The sequence below is a fragment of the Nelumbo nucifera genome, chromosome 2, assembly GCF_055504915.1.
Source record: "Nelumbo nucifera cultivar China Antique chromosome 2, China Antique-T2T, whole genome shotgun sequence".
Classification (NCBI taxonomy): domain Eukaryota; kingdom Viridiplantae; phylum Streptophyta; class Magnoliopsida; order Proteales; family Nelumbonaceae; genus Nelumbo; species Nelumbo nucifera.
In genome coordinates, this window is record NC_142650.1 from 54,665,715 (window position 1) to 54,688,630 (window position 22,916).

At 39.5% G+C, this 22,916-nt stretch overlaps 2 protein-coding genes across 5 annotated transcripts in view; one reads left to right on the forward strand and one right to left on the reverse strand.

Moving 5' to 3' along the window:
- Positions 1 to 6,368, reverse strand: part of LOC104601279 (uncharacterized) — a 101,745-nt gene extending 95,377 nt beyond the window's left edge. For 3 of the 4 annotated variants that reach the window (XM_010264570.3, XM_010264571.3, XM_010264568.3), the window contains exon 1: positions 6,133 to 6,358. The gene's annotated coding sequence lies outside the window, so the exon portion shown is untranslated. Of the gene's footprint in view, positions 1 to 6,132 lie in introns of all 4 variants that reach the window. The other variant, XM_010264569.3, reaches the window with a different exon arrangement.
- Positions 6,369 to 18,096: 11,728 nt separating this feature from the next.
- Positions 18,097 to 20,039, forward strand: LOC104601280 (uncharacterized). Its single transcript, XM_010264573.3, has one exon. The coding sequence runs from the start codon at positions 18,353 to 18,355 to the stop codon at positions 19,745 to 19,747; it is 1,395 nt and encodes a 464-aa protein (XP_010262875.1). The 5' UTR covers positions 18,097 to 18,352; the 3' UTR covers positions 19,748 to 20,039.
- Positions 20,040 to 22,916: the final 2,877 nt, after the last annotated feature.

Sequence of the window (22,916 nt, forward strand, 5' to 3'; positions counted from 1 at the left end):
CATCGAGGTGGACCAGGTGCAACCAGGGCAGCGAGGGTAGAGATTCCAATGTTCTCCAACTGTGATCCAACACCATGGCTTCTCCGCGTGGAACATTACTTCGATCATCGCAAAACTTTAGGCCAAGATCGGGTTTCCCTCGCCTCTACAATCCAGAAGGTGAAGCAATATTGTGGTACCAACAAGGACATCCACGATAACATGGGCGGACTTCACCGATGCCCTAACCGTAAGATTCAGATCATTGGCCTTTGAAGACTATGACGAGTGCCTAGCCAAACTATGACAAACAGGATCAGTCGATTACCAAATGGCCTTTGAGAAGTTGGTCGTGTGCGTTCATGGATGGTTGGAAAGGCCATTGGTGGTGGGTAGCTTCGTTGGCGGCCTAAAGGATGAACTAAGATTGGAGGTCAAGGTAATGCAATCGACCTTCATTCTTGATGCAGCAGCCTTAGCCTGATTATATGAAGACAAGATAACTCGAGCAATAAGAATTAATAGACCGGTGGAACCCACAACCAGGATAGGACCGAATCAAGAACCTATAGTTTTGGGTAAGCTAGAGCTAGAAATCTTGGGCAAAGTAGGGAGCTCTGACCCAAGCCCAATGATGCCACCGAAGATGGGACAAAGGCCTCTGTTATGCCTATGGGGAGAAATTCGGGCCTAGACATCATTGCAAAGGCCAATAGGTGTTCCTTCTTCAACTTGAGACTAAGGACACCAAGTTGTATTGCTAGTTTTAGTCCTGTAAGAGAGCCATTATTTCAGCGTTAACTGAGTCTCCAAAACCAATTGGCCCCGAGAATAAGGCCACTACTACTCCTTGATAGTTTCTAAAGACTCCCCAGATTGCCAAAAGAGCTGCCATCAAAATTTTGGTTTCAGCTTATTTGGCCCCTGAGGTTTCCATTCCACTCTCACTGCTTCTTTGTGTGTATTTGTTTGTGCCACTTCAGCTCATTTCCATAATAAATCATTTGTAGAGGCATCTCTAAAGAGTTCCGCTGTTTAAGAGTTCTGCTGTTTTTGCCCAATGTGCAGATCTGATCTTTATGGTTTCAATCACTTCCTCCTTTGATTTATTCTTCTTATGGAAGACAGTCCATACCAGGGCTGCTCGTGTTATTTTCCACAAACATCTTTTCCTTTTATTCTGCTGCCTCAAGAAACTAAATTTGAATAAACTAACCACATCCTGTGAGGGAACCCATCTGCAGCCAAAGAGAGAACGAAAGTAATCCCAAATACAAGTCACCAAAAAACAGGAGATTAGTAAATGAGGAAGGGTCTCACCACTAGCCTTACAAAGGAGACACACATGAGGAGAAAGGCAATTATTTGGCCTTCTTTTCTATAGCACATCACACATGTTAATCTTTCCAAGGAAAACTTCTCAACAAAGAACCTATACTTTAGAAGGGATTGATTTGCACCAGATTTCTCTCACCGGGAAATTCACCCCAAAGGTTCTAAGCTGATTAGAAGGTTAAAGAAAGAAGCACAAGAAAAGAGGCCATCAGGTGAGGGGTACCAAACTCTACCATCCATAAGATTTTGATCCAAAAAACCTTTTTCCAAAAGTGAGAGTAGGATGATAAGGGATTCATACTCCATACTCATTATCCCTCAAACCCCTTCTGAAACCAAAGTCCTAGTTCAATCCATGTTCTAACTTCTAAGGGGCAACCCAAATCTAGAAACATGTTCATTCTTAAGGTTTGTTAACGAGTAAAGTACAAGGAATTGTGATTTGAATGGCAAATCCCCAAGCAATTGTTTTCCCACATCCCACATCAAAACGGAGAAAGTTGAGAAAGGTAGGCAGTACCTCTGAGATTGCTTTCCAAGGGGAATTTGAAGCAGTGTGAGGCACAAGTTTTGCATCCTAGCCATTTTCCACTACATGAATGCTTCCATGAACCTTGTTCCATAGTCTGTCTTCCTCTATGGGAAATCTCTAAAGCAACTTTCCTAGAAGAGTTGTATTCCTTTTAATCAGATTCCCAATACCCAAACCTCCTTGTTCCTTAGATTTACACACATGCTCCCACTTCACCAAATGATCTTTCTCTTCATCTCCTAGCTCCCACAAAAAATCCTTCATCATTTTTTCTAGCTACTTAGCTATTTTGATCAAGATTCTAAAGGTGGATAGGTAGAAAGTAGGCAAATTTGCTAGAGTGGATTTGATCAAAGTGATTCTTCCTCCTAAAAAAAATGTAGCTTCTCTTCCAAAAGGCTAACTTTTTAAGCAAACCTTTCCACTATTGGTTTCCAGAGCTATCTGCTCTAAGGTTTCCTCCCCCAATGGCATACCAAGATACTCTAGGGGCAAATTTCTCACCTCACAACCTAAGATTTCATCCAACAAAGAAATGCAATTGTCTCCCAAGTTTATCCCCGCCACACAACTTTTTCCTCAATTGACTTTCAAGTTTGATATTCTTTGGAAGCAATCAACTAAGGCTTTCAAGTTTCTTAAGTTGAGCCTTGTAAAGTCCTCACAAAAAATGATTACGTCATTAGCAAATTGCAAGTGAGTCACCATAAACTCATTTCTGCAAATTCTCCACCCTCTAAATTGGTTTTCAAAGTCATCCTTACTGATCATTCTACTCAAGACCTCCGCAATAAGGGTGAACAAGAAAGGGGATAAAGGATCTACATGCCTTAGGTGATGCTTTAGCTAAACAAGAAGTGGGAAAGGCTCAACTACTTAGGGCACAACTGTAGAAAGAAAAAAGAGTTATTTGGGGATAATAAGAGTGTTTATCTCTCTTTGTTTGTTTTCTTTAATTGTACTCGCCCCTTTTTTCCATCAATGAAATTTCACAGTTATTGATCAAAAAAATAAAAAAAATAAAAAGCAACATTAAATGTTGTGCTCTTCTTAAAAAGTAAATGCTTCTATGATTTGGTTAACAACCTCCCAGCAAAACATCTTAATTTTAGGAGGGATAGGGCTATGCCACACCTCCCCAATATGGTAAAGTTGGTTTTCAGTGGGTTGCAAAAACGTTTTAAGAAAAGAAGCACGCCCATAAAAGAATGGGGGCTTGGGGATTAGAAGATTGAGAACTTTCAATAAAGCATTGCTGGGTAAGTGGGTGTGGAGGGTCAGCTTAGAGAATGAGAGGGAATTTTTATGGAGGATGGCGGTTGGAATGTATAGGGTCGTTGGATTTGGATGGGAATCAAGAGAAGTCTCGTCTTCATATGGGGTGAGTGTGTGGAAAGGAATCATGAAGTTTAACCAAGAAATAAAAAATCTCACTTGCTTCTTGGTGTTAGGTTGTTGGAAGTCTTGGAAAAATCAAAGATGTCAAGTTCATCAAGAGATGAGCAATGGTGGAAGGTTTGAAGATAAGCAGTAGGAGACAGCTATTGAAATCTACTCTAAGTAGCCGTCATATAGGGGGAGTAAGAAAGCTAAAATAGTGTGGAGTTGCATACCATTAGCTGTCTGCTGGTCCATTTGGAGAGAAAGAAACAGGTGAGTGTTTGAGGATAAGCAGTGGGAGACAGAGAAGATTGTGGCATCTATTGGAACTTGGAAGGGCTGTCATTAATTGGGTGCTCATCTTACCTGACTTTGCTCAAGTAAATGCTTCAGACTAGTGTCTAATTTCTGGGATGTTCATGAAATTCAAGAATGTAATCTTGAGAATGCTCTGTAATTGGTCTTTGCTGTCCTCTCAACACCTGACTCTGTAATCAATATTTTTTATTTTAATGAAATTTTCTTGTTATCAAAAAAAAAAAAAAGATTACCCAAAGTGGTTGGTACCCAAACCCTTTCATATCCCCCCATGGGAAAAATTGACCTCCTGAAGTAAATTCAAAAGGAGAATCAGATCAATTGTTTCATGGTCCCTCAAAGGTGTTCTCAAACCCAAATCCCAAAATAGTCCCTCCTCACCTAGAACTACCATATCAGCAATTGGTTTGCTCTTGTAATTGGATAGGTTATAGATTCTAGGGAAAGATTGAAGCAAAGGACAATCCCCCCACCACGTTCTGCCCAAAACTTCACCTCAAGTCCAGAAATTGCATCATATCTTAATATTGCCCTCTAGCTGGTTCAGAGTCCCAGTCATTCAGGTGTAAGCAATAAATACTATTAATTACCAAATGTCATAAAGGCTTTCTTCCCTCAGGAACCTCCAAAGCCATTTCCTTAGCAAAGCTCAGTTCCTTTCCTAGATCCTACCTATTTCTAATCCACCCAACTCTTTTGGTTTACACACCTCCTTCCAGTTCAGCAAATGACTACATTGACTCTCCCATGGGTCCCACAAGAAGTCACTTTTTAATCCTTTTCAACCGGGGCTTTAAAAACAGACAAAAAGTACACCAGAAGTTTGGACAGAGTGTATTTGATCAAAGTCACCCCCCCCTTGAAATATAATTCTTTTTCCATGATGCCAACCTCTCAACAAACACTTCTATTACACCCTCCCAAAAACTCCCCTCTCTTGGATTTCCTCCCAGAGGCAACCCTAAATATTTGGAAGGCCATTCCCTAATTTCACATCCTAAAACCACTGCTGCCTCCTTGAATACCCCCCTCTCCAAACCAATACCCAGCAGCCTACATTTCCTTAAGTTGATTTTCAACCCAGTTACCCTCTCAGCTATCTCAGAAATCTGCCTTAAAGTTCTCACATCTTGGATTCCCCTAAATTCACCTAAAAATAAGGTGTCATCTGAAAACTGTAGATGGGACACTACTTGGTTTCCCTCCCTCACTCTAAAACCTCAAAAAATGTTTCTTTCATCAGCCCTCTTCAGCAATCTGCTAAATCAGCCACTAAGGTAAACAACATTGGGGATAAAGGGTCCCCCTGTCACAAACCCCTAGATGTCTCAAAAAAAAAAAAAATCTCTAGGAGAACCATTGATGATGATTGAGAAATGGGTATTCTTCAAACAGCCCATCGTCCAATTTACCCACCTTTGCCCAAAACCCATTTTCTTCAAAACCCACTGCAAGAAACCCCAATCAGCATGATCATAAGCCTTCTCCAGGTCCTGATGAAAAACAAAACCTTTCCTTCCTTATTTGAACTAAAAGAATGTTTTCTAAATATAGAAATTCAAGCACCATATCATGGAAAACAACATGAAAGCCACTAACAGATCCCAACAAATACTTCAGGACAACTTGGATTGCCTGTTACTTTCCCCATGTCCTTAAAGCTCAAAATAACAATCCAACAAACCAAAAAAAAAGAAATCGATACAAGTATTAGCATCCGCAGAAAGAAGAACAACTTTACATGTTACGTTTTTCACCAAACAACCCTCCGACCACCTAAACCTCCTGATTGAGGATGCAAAGCTTGCCTAGAGAAAACGAATAAAAAACTTTCCATTTCTAACTTCTTAAATAATCAACCAAACATCTTTCTATTTGACATTTTATTTTCACACTCATATACATTTAGTAGGAAAAGACAAGAAGTGGGTTATTCTTCACTCTGCCATATATACAAGTTATATGGTAGAACATTCATCAGCAATCAAAGCCTGCTCTGAATTTCTTCTTCCCCTTCACGATACCTGAAAAGGGCCCATTACTTAAAGTAGATGTTACTTCTATTTACAAGTGCAATGATATCCTATATAACCAAAAATCTTCTATCTCTTGATTTTAATTCCTTGAATTGATTTTAATTCTTTGAATATTCCTTCTTTTTTGTCTTCTAAATTTGAGCTACATTGACTTTAAAATAACCCTAGCAACGGGGGATCTCAGTCTAAGGAATGCGGCAGCTCTGAACTACAATTACACTCACAAATCGCTCCATGAAACCCCTTTTTATATTTAGCACCTACAGAAATGGTTTGAATCAACAACAGAACAATAGAGAAGAAATAATGACTTGAACTCATCGCAAAGTAATAACAGAAAATATATATATATATATATATATATATATATATATATCAACAACAAATATAGACAGTTGGTAAATTTTCAAGATGAAATTCGTCGTAAACTAAGAGAAATAGAGGAAAACATACTCGTGACAAGAAATCCCAGTTGGGAACAAGAAAACTGAAACGATCGAAATGAAAGACTAGTTTCATCGAATGATAAAAATTTCTAATAAATAACAGTACCTTTAAAACCAAAGAAATACCAAAAATATTGCATGAAAGCGATATTGTAACCAAGTTTCTGCAGAAGAAAAAGTGCACGAAATTCCCGCTCTTACAGTGGTTTTAGCATCGACCTTTGTCTCCAACAACAGAAGCTCTAAGTTGCGAAGAGGCCCAAGTCCTCAGAGGTAAAGAAAATAAAACGGAACCAAAAATAAAAACGACGGAGAGAAAAATTAGAAATAACAAGAAGAATTATGATTAAGCGTCGTTTAAAGGATCTCGAATTCTCTATTACTTTGGTAATAGGGAGGATATATTCCCAGCAATAGAATCCAAACACGTCGCCAAAATGCCTTAAACAAATGGATATTATTGGGTTCCAGAGAGGAAAGAGACCAGACTACCCTTTCAGGAATTGGCGCGAACGGCGAACGTGAGAAGTGAGAACAAGTGAGAACCGAATAGCTATTTGCCTAAACGGAGTGGATTCTGATCCAACGGAGCCAATGTAACGTTGACCAGATTCAACTATGCTAACTCTGCTCCGTCCGTGTTTCAGAGTTTTGCCCAGTGAACGAAAGCAGTAGAGGTTACAGGCGAGAACGAACTGATGAACACTTGGTCTAGATGTAGGACTGGATTTGGACAAGTGTTAGTTCTATGCTTGCTTCCAAGAGCAAATGCCAAGCACACGAGCTATTTTCTTGTATATCTTACAAATGCTTAATACGCCATAGGTTTGGAACATGGCATCAATCAATGTAGGACGTATTGCATTTTATCAAGTCCTCCAACTGTTGACCTATTACCCAAAAAAGGGAACCGTCCTCCAGCCGCATACCATATCTGGTGGTTGGATGTTTGTTGGACTGTGTATGACCCGAACCGACTACATACATGTGTGGTTATCTATGGTTGTTTGGCGCAATGGATGTTTCTAGTTGAAATGCTGATACGTCAGTATTATTTAGGTATTTTGAGTTTAGATGTCAATTTTTATTGAGATTGTTTTGAGTTAAAATAGTCATAAAATGTTTATACTAAATATAGATGTTGGAGAAACGTCCAATTGATAGTTTCCTTTGATGATTACCTATTAAAAGAAACAGTCCAATGACCTAGTTCTTAGTTGTCTCTATTATGTAGCAATGTAGAGATATATTCCGGTGTATGGATTACCTATGCACTTCCAAAACAAAGGTTAAATCAAGTTTAAAAAAAAAAATCTAAAAATTTAAATAATGTTTTTTCCTTCAATTTTGAGCATGGTTTTCAAAATTGGACCAGATCGGATGGTTGGACCAAAATCTGGGAATAGGTGATCGGTTTCGTTTTACCCTATAATTGTTATTCCCCTAAAACCGTTGATTTGGTCAACAAATTGTTGACCTGAGCAGTCGAATCGTTCAACGGTTTGGTCGATTTTTTAATTTTTTTGTCAAAACGAATCGTCTGTTCGGTTCGAACTGTCAGACTATTTGACCCAGTAAACAAACCCCTAACCGGTTCATTGTCCAGGTCGATAACCTTGGTTTTGAGAATGCTCTTCAAAACAACTTGATTAACTATTAGAAAAAGGATGAGGGTTATTGGGCTCAAACAGCAAGAATTGACTGAATCAATTTGGGAGACAGGAATAATAAGTTATTTCATACAATGGCTACTATTAGAAAACATCGAAATAGAATTATTAAAATAAAAAATGATGAGGACGATTGGATTAATGACCAACCAAGAATTACATCTCACTCCACCAAAAAAATATAGGCAATGGTTTAAACCAAACTTTTATCACTCTCATCCCAAAAAAGAAGAACCCTAAAATTGTGAATGGTTACAGGCCTATCAGTCTCTGTAATGTCATTTATAAAATCATTACTAAAATCCTTGTCAATAGGATTAAACATCTCCTAGACAAAATTATATCCCCTTATCAGAGTGCCTTTGTGTCAAATAGATAAATAAATGATAATATCCTAATTGCACATGAGATGATACATACTATGAAAAAAATAATAAAAGAGACTCAAGGATTATGCCCTATAAAATTGATATGGATGAGGTCTTTGATAAACTGGAATGGGAATTTGTTGATAAAGTTCTAAAGAAATTTGGCTTTCATGAGAAATGGATTGCATAGGTTATGGAGTGTATAAAAACGGTCTCCTATAAGATCTTAATCAATGGGAGTCTGGCAGATGAATTTAAACCAAGTAGAGGCATTAGGCAAGGGGACTCTCTATCTCCTTACATTTTTGTTCTATGTGCCGAAGTGCTTTTAAAGAAACTAGGAAAGGAAGCAAGGGAAAATGAAAAGCAAAATGGTTGTAGAGTCTCAAGAGGGGGTCCAAAGATTTCCAACCTACAATTTGCAGATGGCTGCTTCATCTTTACAAATACTACCATTCCTACGTGCATGAAAATTAAGGAAATCATTACAAATTATGCAAAAGCCTCATGCCAATGTCCATATTTTAACAAATTTGCAGTTTGTTTTTCAAAGAATACTCCTCGTATATTCCAGAAAATGCTCTCTAAAATGCTCAAAATCTCTCTAGAGGCTAAATCTAATTCTTGTTTAGGGGCTTCCATTATCACTGGAAGAGTTACAAATAATATATTTACTCATATTAAAGAGAAAATGATGAATAAATTGGCAAATTGGAAAAAAAATGCATTCCCTATCAATTGCGGGTAGATTAACCTTCATTAATTCAACAATAAACATGATGCCTCGATACATAATGAGTTAATTCAAACTCCCTAAAAGTGCTATAGATGAATTGGATAAAATTCAAATAGAATTTCATTGGGGCAACACTAATGGTAAGAAAACCCTCCACTTGATGAATTTAGAAAAAATCTACACTCCCAAAAGGTGGGGAGGTATGGGAGTAAGAAGACTATATTGGGTCAATGAGGTCAGCTTGGCTAAGTTAGGGTGGAGGATACTGAATGGGAAAAATAACTTGTGGGTAAAAATTATTAAGAGCAAATATTTGAGAAGGGAAAACTTTTTGAACATTAAAATTAAAAAGGGAATTTGATGAATCAATTTTTCGTGATGTATCAATTTTTTGTGCTAAGTACCTCGTCATTTGGTTTGAGATGGGGGCAGATTAGGTGTCGAGTTAACTGGGCCGAGCTGTGCAGGTTAGATGTCGAACTGACTGGGCCGAGCTAGGCAGGTTAGGTGATGAGCTGACTGGGCCGAGCTAGGCAGGTTAGGTGACGAGCTGACTGGAGGGTCGAGCTGCCTATTAGGTGTCGAGCTGACCAAAGTGTCAAGCTACTTGGTCAGCTCGTCACCTAACCTGCCTAGCTCGGCCCAGTTAGCTTGTCACCTAACCTGCCTAACTCGGCCCAATCAATTCGACACCTAACCTGTCCAGCTCGGCCCAGTTATAACTCGACACCTAATCTACCCCCAGCTCAGACCAAATGACGAGATACTTAGCACAAAAAATTGATTCATCAATTGGCGTCGTTTTGTGAGCCTCACTGCTGAATCTAGATCGGGGATCTGTAAGCAGGTGTCGTTGAAGCATTTGATATAGATTCTAATTAACTCACCTTCTCTCTGAACTATGTTTAGGAGGCTTTCTTGGGACCTCGGACACTTATTGCTGGTGATGAAGTGCGAGGTGAACAATTCTGCGAACTACGCCCAACTTCTGGTCGTCCCTGGCGCGAGGTTCCTGTACCACGTGCGAGCTACTCCTTTAAATGTTGTGGAGAAGGCTACGCACATGCAGGACTCGTTAGCCCCAGCTAGGTGCATCTAGGACTGGAAGGATTCTACATGATCATTTGGATCGAAGGATCCATCGTACTTGTCCAGATGAGGCATTTTAAAATCTTTTGTCATTGAGGCCGCCAGGAGCTCGGAGGATAGAGGAGATGACCCGGACAGGAGAGGAGCAGTCTTAGTAGCTGTCGAGCTCGCCTCTTCTTTACCTTTTACTTGCTCTGGCTGGCTGGGCCCGATGAGTTGGCTATGAGTTGTACTTCGGCGTGCCTTGCGACGCCTTCATTGCTGCTTCTTGACCAGCTCCGCATTAGTGCTGCTGACTTCTGTATGATCGGGTATCGTTCTGGCACGGAGTGGCTCTGAGTGCTAAGGCTGCTACCATGAATAAAAGGGCCTTGCTTTGAGTCCGCAGCCAGGGGCCCAAACCGGTTGCCTGCGAGTGAGCCCTCTTGATGAGAAGGCCGAGGTAACATGGCCCTGGCGGGCTGAGTATCTCCTGATCTATTCAAGTTCCGCGAAGCGGGCAGAGTGATATGTCCGTCCCTCCTACTGCGGGATGAGACCTGGCTCCTGAGAGGAAGTGGGACTTGGGAGGTCTCGCCTCGGCGGGGAGGGCGAGTGTTCTGCTAACGGCGTTGATTCTGCTGCACTACCGAGTGCTGAGGCGGAACCGGCTGCTGACTCTACTACAGCGGAGGGAACTATTGCTAGTAGAAATGATGGAGGAGTTGTTGTTGATAGTGTTGGAACTGCTGGACCTGTTGCATTTGGACCTGAATGGCCCGAACGCAGTGTACCAGGTTGTCAAGCTGGGATTGCTCGACTCCAGGGGAACCATAGATGGTTCAGCGAATGTCGCGCCGACTACAGGAGGGAGTGGTGCGTTCACTTGTGCAGTCGCTTGAGGCATGGCCAACGTTGGGACCCCAGCCGCAGTAAACGGTATGGTAAACTGACCTATGCAAACAGACGGGATCTAAGACTGCCCCCCGGAGACGTTTGCCTCATTGTTTTGTCTGGCGTTGCTGGAAGATGCCATTGCTATTGTTGTTGGTGGAAAAGGCTTTCCTGTAACATTTCCCACAGATGGCGCCAAATGATGTAGCGTGATCTAGCTGCTCCCCGCTGAAGGTGACCTGGCTTCCAGTCAGATGACGGACAAGGTTGATCTACAAGGAGACGACCAGAGAACCCGGGGTGGCTAGCCCGGCGAGGTCGCTCCGATGCTTAAGTTAGTATATTTGTTGCAAGCTGAAATAGCTTGAGAATATAGAGAGCTGGAGAGCAGAGAAATCACGTGCACCTTGTGCCCTCGGGGTTGGAGCCTTTAAATAGTGAAGTCCTCACGGGTTTCGCGGAGCAGTTCCGGGATCCTCGTTAAGACGAGATTCGTTTCCACGTTAATTAGGGGATAACATTGCCAACTGATAAGGCTTATCTATTCCACCCGAACTAGGCAGGGAGGAAGATAAGTTTTACCATTATGAGGCGTCATCCCGTAAGGTTCGGAATCTGATGGTGAGGTTTCCGGGGTCATCAAGTAGTGGTCTGAGTCGGTATCCCCAAACTGATGCTCTTTAGTCCCGAACTAGAGTGAACCCCGAAGTGCCTTGGGATCGAGGTGGTCCCGAGGTGACCCATGCCGAGGTGGTTTGATTATCCGAGTTCGATCTGTTGCGGTCTTGGTATGTCGGGCTGAGCTCTCATCTATTAGTCAGGTCGTGTCCACGTGTCCCCTTATTGCTAGGTCGGGCCAAATCACCATTCATCAGAATCTATTGGGCCTGGAGAGACATCCTCCTTATAAGAGATCTCATTGATATGGGATCTCGTTGGCAAGTGGGTGACAAAAGTTCTATAAATTTATGGCTCGATAATCGGGTATATGACAAACCTCTAGTTGAAACTTCAAACCATGAAAATATCACAGATTTTAATATTAAAGTAGCATAAATAATTGATTTTGAGAGGGATTGTTGGAAGGAGGACAAAATTAAAAATGAGGTATTTGAAAATGTTTAGCAAGACATTAAGACTATTCATATTGCCCCTAGCTACATGAAGGATAAGAGAGTTTGGGGGGTGTAATTCTAAGGGGACATTCTCTATAAAAACAACTTATTTACTTAAATGTCCTTTTATTTCAAACCCACTTAGCAACTTTAATTGGTTGAGTAGCATTTAGAACTTGAAATGCCCTCCAAAGATTAAATTATTTATATTATTTATCTTTAATAATAGATTGCCTACTAAAAGTCATTTGAGGAAAATAGGATTCAATATTGATATCTCTTGCATTTTTTTTGGGTTTAAGGAAGATACTTAACATATTTTTAAAATTTGTGATCACACAAAGCAAGTTTGGCTTACTTTAAACACACCCTTAGAGGGCCCAAATGAAAATGGAAATCCAATTGGTTGGTGGACAATAATGTGCATTAAAAAAGAAAGCAAAACTCTATTTGTAAAAAGAAATACTAGCTTTTGTTCTATGGGTGGTATGGAAAAATAGGAACTCCAAAACCTTTAATGATGGTACTACTCCCATTCCAATAGTGTTGGATAGAGCTTTCAATATGTTTATGGAAACTTTTGATGGGAATAAATTTAGTACCTCTACCACATCTCACAAGTTTTGGAAACAAATTAGTTGGAATGCTCCAAAATCTGGTTGTATTAAAATAAATTTTGGTGCCTTTTCGCAATAGTGATAGAAAATGTTCAGTGGCCTATATAGTTCGAGACCATCTTGATAAGGTACTAGCGGTCAAAGCATATAAACTTGGTACCTATTCTATCAACCAAGTTGAAGCGTGGGCTGCATGGGAAGCCCACCTCCAAGCTACAAACTACTAGGAGTTTCCTATCATCATATAGGGAGATTCGTCTCTTGTCATCTCCTGCCTCAAAAGAAAGGTGGATATTCCTTAGAAGCTGAAAGGTACTATTCAAGTTGCTTGTGGAGGAGAGATTTGTTCGAAGGAGGTCTTCATTATCAACATGTTTTTAGAAAAGCAAACTAGGCGGCTGACTGGTTGGCTCGGGAGGCTCTTTCTTATTCTTCATCATCATCTCCTTCTTCTTCTCTAGATTTTAGCATCTCATCTCTTCCCTTTTCTCTTATTCTTATTTGTTCTGCTAACTTTTGGGAAGTACTACTCCCTGTTGTGTGTAGTACATTTCTGTATCTTTTCAAAAAATAAAAAATAAATTAATGTTATTTTATTGTTTCTATACATCTAAAGCCATTATATCTACATATAAATGTTAATCTATGTGTAATAACAAGATGAGCAGCAAAAAAATAAAATTATCTTTTTAAACTTGACCATTGGATGAGAATAAGTACATAGGTGGTATCACATAGAATATAAACGTCTCATTTAAGCATTTAGGTAGTAATGCCCATATCAATCGTTTAAATTTGCACACATGCTCTTACACTAGTATGAGAAACAATAATGAGTGTGAGGTGAAGAGTTTCTAACTATATCGTTCAATACATTCTCTTTGCTTCTCTCACTATAAATGTGTGAAAAAAAGTAGAAACTAGAAAAAAAAAATTGAACATGACCTTTTATATTAGTATTAATTGAGTTTAGCTATTAAAGGAAGTTGATATCTGTTTAAGTTTCCATAATCTAATTTTATTACTTATCAAACTTGACTCATTAAGCATGGTCATTTGAGTCATTCATAGTGCACTATAAATTAGTTATTGTCATAAATTTCTATTTCACCACTTTCATGTATTGCATACGGGAAAAAAGCCATCAAATTCAACTAATCCATTATCTCTCTCTTTATTGCTTTTTATTTTTTGTAAACACCTTATCATCAATAACTTGCACTCCATCTCTTTCATAGTACTAGCAAGCAAACCCATGCAAATGAATGGGGTTAAACAAAAAAAAAAAAAAAGAGGATGAGTTTGGATTGGCAAATTTTGGTTTTGACATCATATTCTAAGCCAATGTCCTTGTTCAAGATTGGCCTATGGCCTATGGTTGGCACTTAACCCCACCCAACCCATCTAATTTGTACCCATGCTTTATGACAATGCCAAAAAAATATCAAAGATATTTAGGCCCTGTTCGCTTTTTGGTAAGTTACTTACCCGGGTAGATGCAGTTACTTGGGTAAGTTTTTCCTGGGAAACACTTACCCAGGTAAGTGCATTTACCCATGTTCTTTTATTTATCATGTAAATAAGGCAATGACCAATTTAGCCATAAAAATCCATTATTAAAAGGGGCATTTTTGTTCCATTCAAGTGTTGGTAACTTTCCCCCCAGGTGGGAAGTTATTTACCCACCTAGGAGATGGGTATCACTTACTCGACTAAGTGGTACCTAGGAAAATAAACTTTCCCTGGCCCCCATATAATTTTGAAAAAACAACATGAGATTCTCGGTCAATGGGAATTAAAATCCCATTGACCAACTTTCCCCTCTCTCGAAATCCGAAAAAAAGAACACCCCCTTAATAGGAAATAAGGGATTTAGTGTGGCAGGGGAAGATGTTACAAACATTGACTATTGAAGAGAGGGAGAAAATTAAGAACAATTTTATTAGAAAATAGCAACAAAAGATTTTAATACGGAATTAAGACATAAGAGGGTTTTTAATATTTGTTGTGTATAAAGGAGAGACTTTGAGACTCCATGTGAGGCTTGTGGTCAAAGAGCCTTGGCCTCCGCACATTCCTCTTTCTATTATATACTAGAAAATGACCCCTTGCATTAAGTACAAGGCTGGTATATTACGATTCTTTTTATTCATGTATTTTAAAAATATTGTTTAACACCCATTTTTTATGTTGTAAATGTAGGTTACTATTTTATTTGATATTTTTGATAGATAGATTTGTTATTTACTTAGAGAGATTAAATCAAGTTTTATGGTCTTTTAATTTGCTTTGCAGTTGGAATTGCAATCAAAATTGGAATCAAAACCCATTGAATTCATAATCGAAATGATCTACACAATATTCCCCCTCTTGTTTGGTTCAGGTTGGAATTGAAATTGTAATCAAAATTGGATGGAATATATTTTCATTCCCAAGGGAGGATGGCCATTTCCGCAATTGGGGGGGTGCCATTCCACCAGGAGTGGGAATCAGATTCCAATCTCGCCCAACATGGCCCGATCATATTCCAAACATCTTGTCAGAAACAGTTGGGATAATGTCCGCCAATTTTCAAATTGTAAGGGTACACTTAGTCAATTAGCTAAACCATAAGGGTAGTTTAAGATATTTACCGTTTATTTTATGGGAAAATCTATGATACAAAAAATATATGATATGGAAAGAGTTTTGACCAATCAAAACCCACCCATGAAATGAAACCCAGGAGGGTTAGTGAAGTGAAGGGATGGAGTTGGTCATAGAGCACCAGCCATTCCCAATAAAACACCGTGCACCCTTTGTTTTAGGGTCCGATTTGTCCCTGTCCAAACAGAGGAGAAACTATTTTGAAAGTAGGTAGTGTTTGAGAACACTTAAAAAGAAGTACTTCTTTTAAAACATGGGACCACACGTTAAGTGGTTTTTAAGTACTTACGGGTGTTTGGTAAAAAAGTGGGGAAGAAGTATTTTTTTTAAGTAATTCTCTAAAAAAATGGGACGAACCAGTCCCTGATAATTTTTATAATACCTAAAATACCCCCTCAAGGGTTATACCTCATCCTCCATTCATTCGAACCTCAAACCCAAGTAACGACGCACCAGTTGCAGGTCCACCGGTGAGACGAGTCCAAGGATTTAACAATCGAGGCCATGGATTTGCTGACGGTGGCCATCTTGGCCTGTGTGTCGAGGCAAGAGGAATGTTCTGTGAGAACATTTTTCTGTGAATAGTTTGGCCTTGGAGACTCCCGTCGATTTCTAGGGTTTGTTTTAAAGATTTATGAATAGTTTCGATAACGATTTGCTCTCTGTAGGTATGCATTTTTTTCATAGTTTGTGTTCTATAAATTTGATTTGTTCTTCTCTTAACCTTTTTATTTATTCGTAGTTTCTGACTGGAGTCATTAAAGGAAGGTATGGGGTTTTCAAGTGGTCATTGACTCATTGTTTTCGATATATACGTTAATATTTGTAAGTACTGTTTGAATTTTCGTTCTGAGATTATATGAAGCCTGTTTCAATTTTCCTTGTTTGTTGTAATTGAGATTTAGTTTCACGTGCTGGTTTTGTCAAAATTATTGTTAACCATTATGAGGCCTTCTGTTCTCTTTATGTTTGAATTTTGCAATTTTTTCTGTTATTTTCGAGATTTTCTTTCTTAGTTTAATACTCTATTTCTAGTTTAATGTTTTTTTTTTTTCCAATTTGTCTTTGGATTCTTTCTTCCTGCCCAAGCCTGTATTGTTGACTTGTTTATTGATTCCGTTCTACCCCTTTTTCTTTTGGTTCTGTATATACAATTTTAGATTATTTATCCCCACCCCACTTTTAATCTGTCGATTCTGCTTTCCAGTTGAACCATGAAGTATAATTCCATGTCCATTTTTCTTCCCCTCTTTTTGTGACCTACAGGGACAATGTGATAAAACTTGTTGGTCTTGATAGATTGGACTTAATGCATGGCTATATAGATTTGTTACTAATTAATCTTATCAAACATGGAGTTGGATAGAAATACTCCTTCCATACTATTTCTTGAATAGTTTTTATTGGTGCCATTGGTTAGTCTATGTTATTACGTGGACTTCTTCCTAAAACCCCTTTTTATGAATCTATGTTCCATTTTCTTCGAGAATATATTTGTTAGAAGCGTACATATTGTAGCATCAGAACATTCTTTCGGAATTAATAAATTTTTGTTTGTTCTTTTTATGAATCTGGTTCATTAGCTTGTGATCTCGGATTTATCGTCCTTCTTGCACTTGCGAGCTTGGCATTGGAGGCTGTTTGACATGAATTTAAGCTCCATGGTCTGATTCATTAGCTTTTTTGCATTTCCCATGGCGATGAATCAGTGAATCGATTTCAATCGATTGATCAATCTGTTAGGATTAGGGTTTCGGTGAAGTGTCAAATAATTATTAATTATTAATTATTATTATTATTATTTTATTAATGGTTATTTATTATTATTATTAACTAAGTTTACATGGCAATTCATGTGTGGGTCCATGTGGGCTCGTAGTTGTCATGAAGTGGATTTCACGTGAGCTCTCAGTTGAAATGTATAGTATAACATGTGAAAAGCATTGTATATATGTATGAGTGAAGTAAGAGCTAAAATTATCATTTGTGTCAATATAAGCATTTATAGAGAAAATAGCTTACCAAAAATTCTCACCCCAATAAGTGTTCAAGAACATAATAAGTGATTTAAAAAGTAGGTTACCAAACATTCTTAAGTAATTGTTAAAACAATTAATTATTTTACAAATACTTCTTTTTTAACAAGTACTTAATCATCAAACAGGGCGCCTCACAAGCACATCCTACCATGTATTGGGAACATCTCCGGTACTTACGAAATATTCCCAATGCACGGTGGATGTGCACGTGAGGCGCCCAAGTGTGAGGAGCAGATCCCGTTCCCTTCTGAAACCGAAGTCAAAGAATCCAGTGTGTCTGACGAGCTGAGTCGCCGTGAAGTACCAGAGACGACCGTCGATTTGGATAGATTAACTTGTTTGTCCCGACCACCTACCATACTGCTGAAGTGAGGCTATCACCGAAAACCGAATATTATTCGAAATGCATTGTAGTTGCACTCAACTGCACTGCACTGTGGTTAGACTCAACCATCATATTTTCATATTTACAGGTTGTGTTGTGCCAATATTGGTGGTGGTGGTGGTGGTGGTTATAAACTGAAACATGGAAGATGAATCGGAAGTATAGAACTGATGCCCGGCAAACCTCACTCATCGCACCAACCTCACAGCACGTTGCAGCCGTGCATTTCGAATATCTCCCCATGAGGTTGGTGTTGCCGGTGTGCAGCTGCAACTGCTGTGAGGTTGGTTTGAGGAGCAAAGCCGGCGGCCGGATTCCCCCTAAGCAGAGCCTTTGAGAATTAGCCCTAGCTATGTGGTCGCTGCCATGGCAGCAAAATCATAACCGCTAGCAACTACGCTGTTGAGAAGTCTGCAACGATTGAAACTTGAAATTGAATGGAGGAAGAGATTTTCTTCACTTTTCACTTCTCTCCTTTATGAAATCTCTATTTTACTCCTTTTTTTTTTTTTTATTTAAAGAAGGTTCGCCACTTCGCCTTGCATTTAATGAACCATATATGCCCTCGTCTCTTCACAAAAGCCACAACATAGTTTAACCAAAGCGTAAAGGGTAATCATGTCTTTCCACATTACTTGCTCGTCTTCTCTTCTCCTCTCCTCTCCTCTCCTCTCCTCTCCGCACAAAGTTGAAACGAAGAAGACTTTCGGTGAAAACGGAGTTGCAGGCAGAATATCAACATAGAGAGAGATAAAAATAGATAGCGTAAAAGAAAGGAAGACTCGGCAATGGCCATGACTGCTCCTCGCCTTTACCTACGCACCACGGCGCAAATTATCAAGCAGTCCTCTGCATCCTTTCTCTCCAGCCTTTACGTATTCCTCTTCCTCTCTCTCCTCCTCTTCTCCTTCCGTACTGTTGTCGAGAACGGCACCCTTCTCGTCACTTCCTTCATCGATCGGGATCCTTCCTTGAAGGCATTACTTTCACGCCTTGATCTCTCCGGCCAGAATGTACGATCTCCGGAAAGTTTCAGATCTCCGACCGCCTTGACCCGTCGGCGCCGCCCGTTCCTTCATTTGAGCCGCGTTGGCACTCTTGAGGATGATTTCTTCTCCGGCGATGACGACGATGATCGGGGTTTGTTTGGACTTGCTCCTCCAGATCCTGTGAATGGTAGTGTTGTGAATCTGAGCCATTTCTTCCGGAGCGAAGGGAAACTAGGGTTTTTGGATTCGGAGAAGGGTTATGGGATTACGTTTTCGGAGATTGTTGGTTCAGGATTTCTGTTCAAGGCGGAGGGTTTCTCCTTGACTGATGATGCTGATGGCGATGGTAGCAGTGAGATGAATGAAGCAGCGGTTGGAGAAAAGGGGGAGGAAGGGGATCGGCCTACGGATTTTAAACTATTAACTAAGGGTTTGGAATTCGGTCGCCGGGACGCGGCGACTTTGTTTTTCCTGGTCAGTTTCTTGTCGGCAGCATATGGTTGGGTGATTCTAGGGTTCTTGATAACACATTCTTGCCTTCTTGGTGTCGTTTTTTATGCTGTGGTTAACGACCATTTGAGGAAGTATCGTTCGTTTGTGAGGACGATTTGGGCTGGCTCGTGGCTAGGAATCAGGAGGATTTCTGGATTTGTGCTCATGAAATGGGCTGTCAGAGATGCGCTGACGCAACTCCTCGGTCTGTGGTACTTCGGTGAAATTGAAGACCAGTACTCGTTTTTTAAGTTGTTTGTGCGATTGAAATTGATGCCATTGTCCATCTCTTCTCCTTGGATCCGTGGATTTGAGACAGAGATCTCGGGGTTTCTGTCTACGTGGTTTTTCTTGGATGTGTTTGTAGCTTTTGTGTTCGCAGTGGACTGCTGGGTTGCAGTTATGGATACAAGGAGGAGTGGGAGGGAAGTCATTAAGGAAGGGTGTTACTTGATATCTACAATGTTGACACACTCAGTTAACTTAAAATGCTTGGAAATCCTCTTTGTGTCTGTTCTGAGATGGGTTGTGGCTCGATTTTTTGGGGAATTGTTTGCTTCATTTTTCCAATCGATTGTAGAAGTCTATTTTATGGTAGCTTGGTTAATTTTATACTTTGCTGCTAGGTGCAAGGTTGCCAATTCAGATGGAAGGACGTTTGGCCTGGGAGACTTGGAGGATTATATTAGTGGTCTCAGATGATTGTGGCTGTGACAGGGTGACAGTTCACTTGGAAGCTCCGAATGCATCTGTAAAATATTGGTGACCTTTTGATGCTTTAGGTATTCTTGTTTAGCGCAGTTGGTGTGGATTGATTTCTGCCAATTTTTTTGGTGTATTCACCAAGCCTTCTGCCTTGTATGTACCTTATCAGTGAGTATATGAAGTTGTGTATATTTCCACGGGAAGGCTTTTTTGTATAAATGTTCTGTCCTGTTTTCTTGGTGATAGTGACATAACAAATTGAGAATGGTCATGACTTACTTTGCTCAAAGCCAATCTTCATGATCCTTATATGTTACTTTGCTCAAAGCAATTTGGTTCTATCTTCTATTGCCAGTTTTTAGTTTCTTTGCTTTCTTTTACATTTCTTGCACAGATGAAAGCACCTTTGGTGTACTGGGCTAAAAGGGTTGTTGTATAATTGCATTTTTTGTGCAAAATACTGCATTCTATGAAGTCCATGTTTATGTACATGGTTTGCCAAATGGATTGGAAAGCAGATTTTCTCCATTGTATAATTCATTGAAACGTTTTTATCAAGAGCAAACCAATTGGTTTGCCTTTTGATGCTTTAGGTAGGTTTTATTGGGAGTTCTCTTTAGTTTGCCTTTTCATGGGTTAGTATATACCCAGAAGGGTGTAAAGGGAGCATGTGGAGGATCTTTAAAAATGAAACCTTATTAGGAGCAGCACTCAGTACCAAGAAGAATAATCTTTATGGTTTTTTTTTTTAACATATTTACAGCTGATTGTCATTGAGGGTTCTTGAAATGATGTTGGTCCTTTATGATTTTCGGGATGATCAACTATCAAATGATTCAATGAACCTCCTTGGAAGTTGTAACTATCTATTTTGTGTTTTGCCAGATATGGATGTTAAGATGAACACAGATATGGGGAACTAGAATATGATTGATTCTCTGATCTATTTCCTAAGATTCTGGACATGGACATGGACATGGATACAGGCATACCATTTAATATGCTTGTGCCATGTTTTTATATCTAGCTTTTGAAGCTAAATGCCGTTTCTCAATACTTTTATTTTGCCAAGTTAGTTAAAATTTCTAACGTATGCAGAGTTTTACATATGTATTTTTGAAGTGAAATGCTAGTAAACAATGACCTTATACAACTCTTGGTTTTCTTTGCCCTACAGATATGGTGGGACCCATGCAAAGAACCTAAGAGTTGCATAAACTTGTTGTTTACTGGCATGTTAAGACATACAATTTTACATATTTTACAACTTTACAAGTGTTAATGCCATATAAGATACTCTACAATAGATGTACGGGTAAAGATATTCTGTGGTCAACTTGTACATCTATTTGGAAAATGAACCCTATAAATTAGATGTTCAGCAAAAGAATGCCTGTTTATGTGAAATCCTACTAAAGCTAAAACTGCTAGAACAAATCCCCCTCCCCTTCATAGAAAAGGGAATTAATAGCTGTAGTAATGGTATGCAAATTTAACAATGGATATGGCACTGAACAGAATGGAATGGTGAACAGGATTATCCCCCCTTCCCCTCATAGAAAAGGGAAATAATAGCCATAATAATGGGTGTGCAAATTTAACAATGAATATGACACTAAACAGAATGGAATGGCAAACAGGATTCATGTAGCTGACACCATTAAGTTGGGACAAGGCTTAGATAATGATGTGATGATTGATGAATTGTACGCAATAGTGAGAAACCCCTGTACTTCTGTTACCCTGTTATTAGTTCCAGTTCCCAGACTTAGAGCCTGGACAAATGATGACTCATCAAGTCACCCCAAGGTGCTTTCTTCCAAAGCTTGAAAGGTTCGAAACACGAGAAAGAGAATGCTCTTTTTTCTTAAATTTATTTATTTTTCATTTATCAAAAAAATTATTTACTTTTGCTCTACTTATTTATTTAATTTTTCTTGAACGATTCTTCTGAGCTTGTGTAGGTGCTTGGTGCTCGAACAAAGGCTTGTTACCAAAGGCAGTATATATGGTGGCTGCTTGAGTGGGGACTGCTTGTGATTAGAAACCAAAAATATACAGGGAACGTGGGGTGTCATGGTGATGATGGACATTTCCTATTTGTTCCTGCTACTAAATTTGGAGGCAACTTATATTGAAGCATTTATCCAGGTGAGAGGATCAAGTTCTCAGAATTTGGGGGATTATTGCCATCTTGACCTTATTCTTGACTTATTTGTTACAATCCTGTCCTGTCTTTACATGTCTGCTTGGAGGCAAAATACTACTACTAGATAGTGGGCAAGCTCAACCCTGTTTGTGTGTGTGCCAAGTCTGAAACCAGCATTGGTGATATGATTGGAAGTTTACTTGGGATTTTGTTAATGCACTAAACCCTTGAAATGATGTATATATTTGTCTTTGGTTACCGCTCTGTAAAATTGATGCAAAATCCAATTCTTATGATGTTACTTTCATTCTGTTGCACATTTTTGTGGGACAATATTAACTCGAGGACCTTATGGAATATATTATTGAGGAAAAGAGAACCTCAAGGGTTACATTGCAATGTCAATGGTACTTCGGTGCTAGAACACTTTTGGAGGTGTTTGGTCCAACTTGATCCAACTCCTTAAGCCAGGCCCAGAGGACAATGAAGCAGAGAGCTCACGTGAGAGAGCTAAAGGACAACTGGTTTTTCACAGGAGGCCACATCAGCCATGACAACAGAAGTTAGTGCAGATCCCTAAGCCTAACTGAAATGATTTTATTTGTAATAATGTCTATATAAGAGGTTTCATGTATGGGAAAGGCATGAAAAAACATATCTGAGTTTTCTCTTCCTTTCTTCTTCCTCTCTCCATTTCTGTTTTGGAGGGTGGTTCCTCGAAAAGACCCTGGTTAGGCAGTTCCTAACATCTGATTTCAGAGTGAGGTCATTGCCCAGTATCAGAGCAACGACCATGGATTCACGTAGATCAGATGGAAGTCGAGTTTCACAAGGTAACATCAGAGATCAAGGAAATCAAAGAGGCCTGTCAACAGTGGTGGTGCGATTTGATCAGATGACTCAAAGCTCCAGCAGAGAGGTGGAACAAGGAGAATCAAGCCACAACGGTTTCAGGAGAAATGGAGCTGGATTTGGTAAGGGCACTAAACTTGATTTTCCTGTTTTCACCAGAGATGA

What these genes read in the sequence shown, in the direction of transcription:
- LOC104601280 (XM_010264573.3), top strand. Translation starts at nt 18,353, where the DNA reads ATGGCCATGACTGCTCCTCGCCTTTACCTACGCACCACGGCGCAAATT.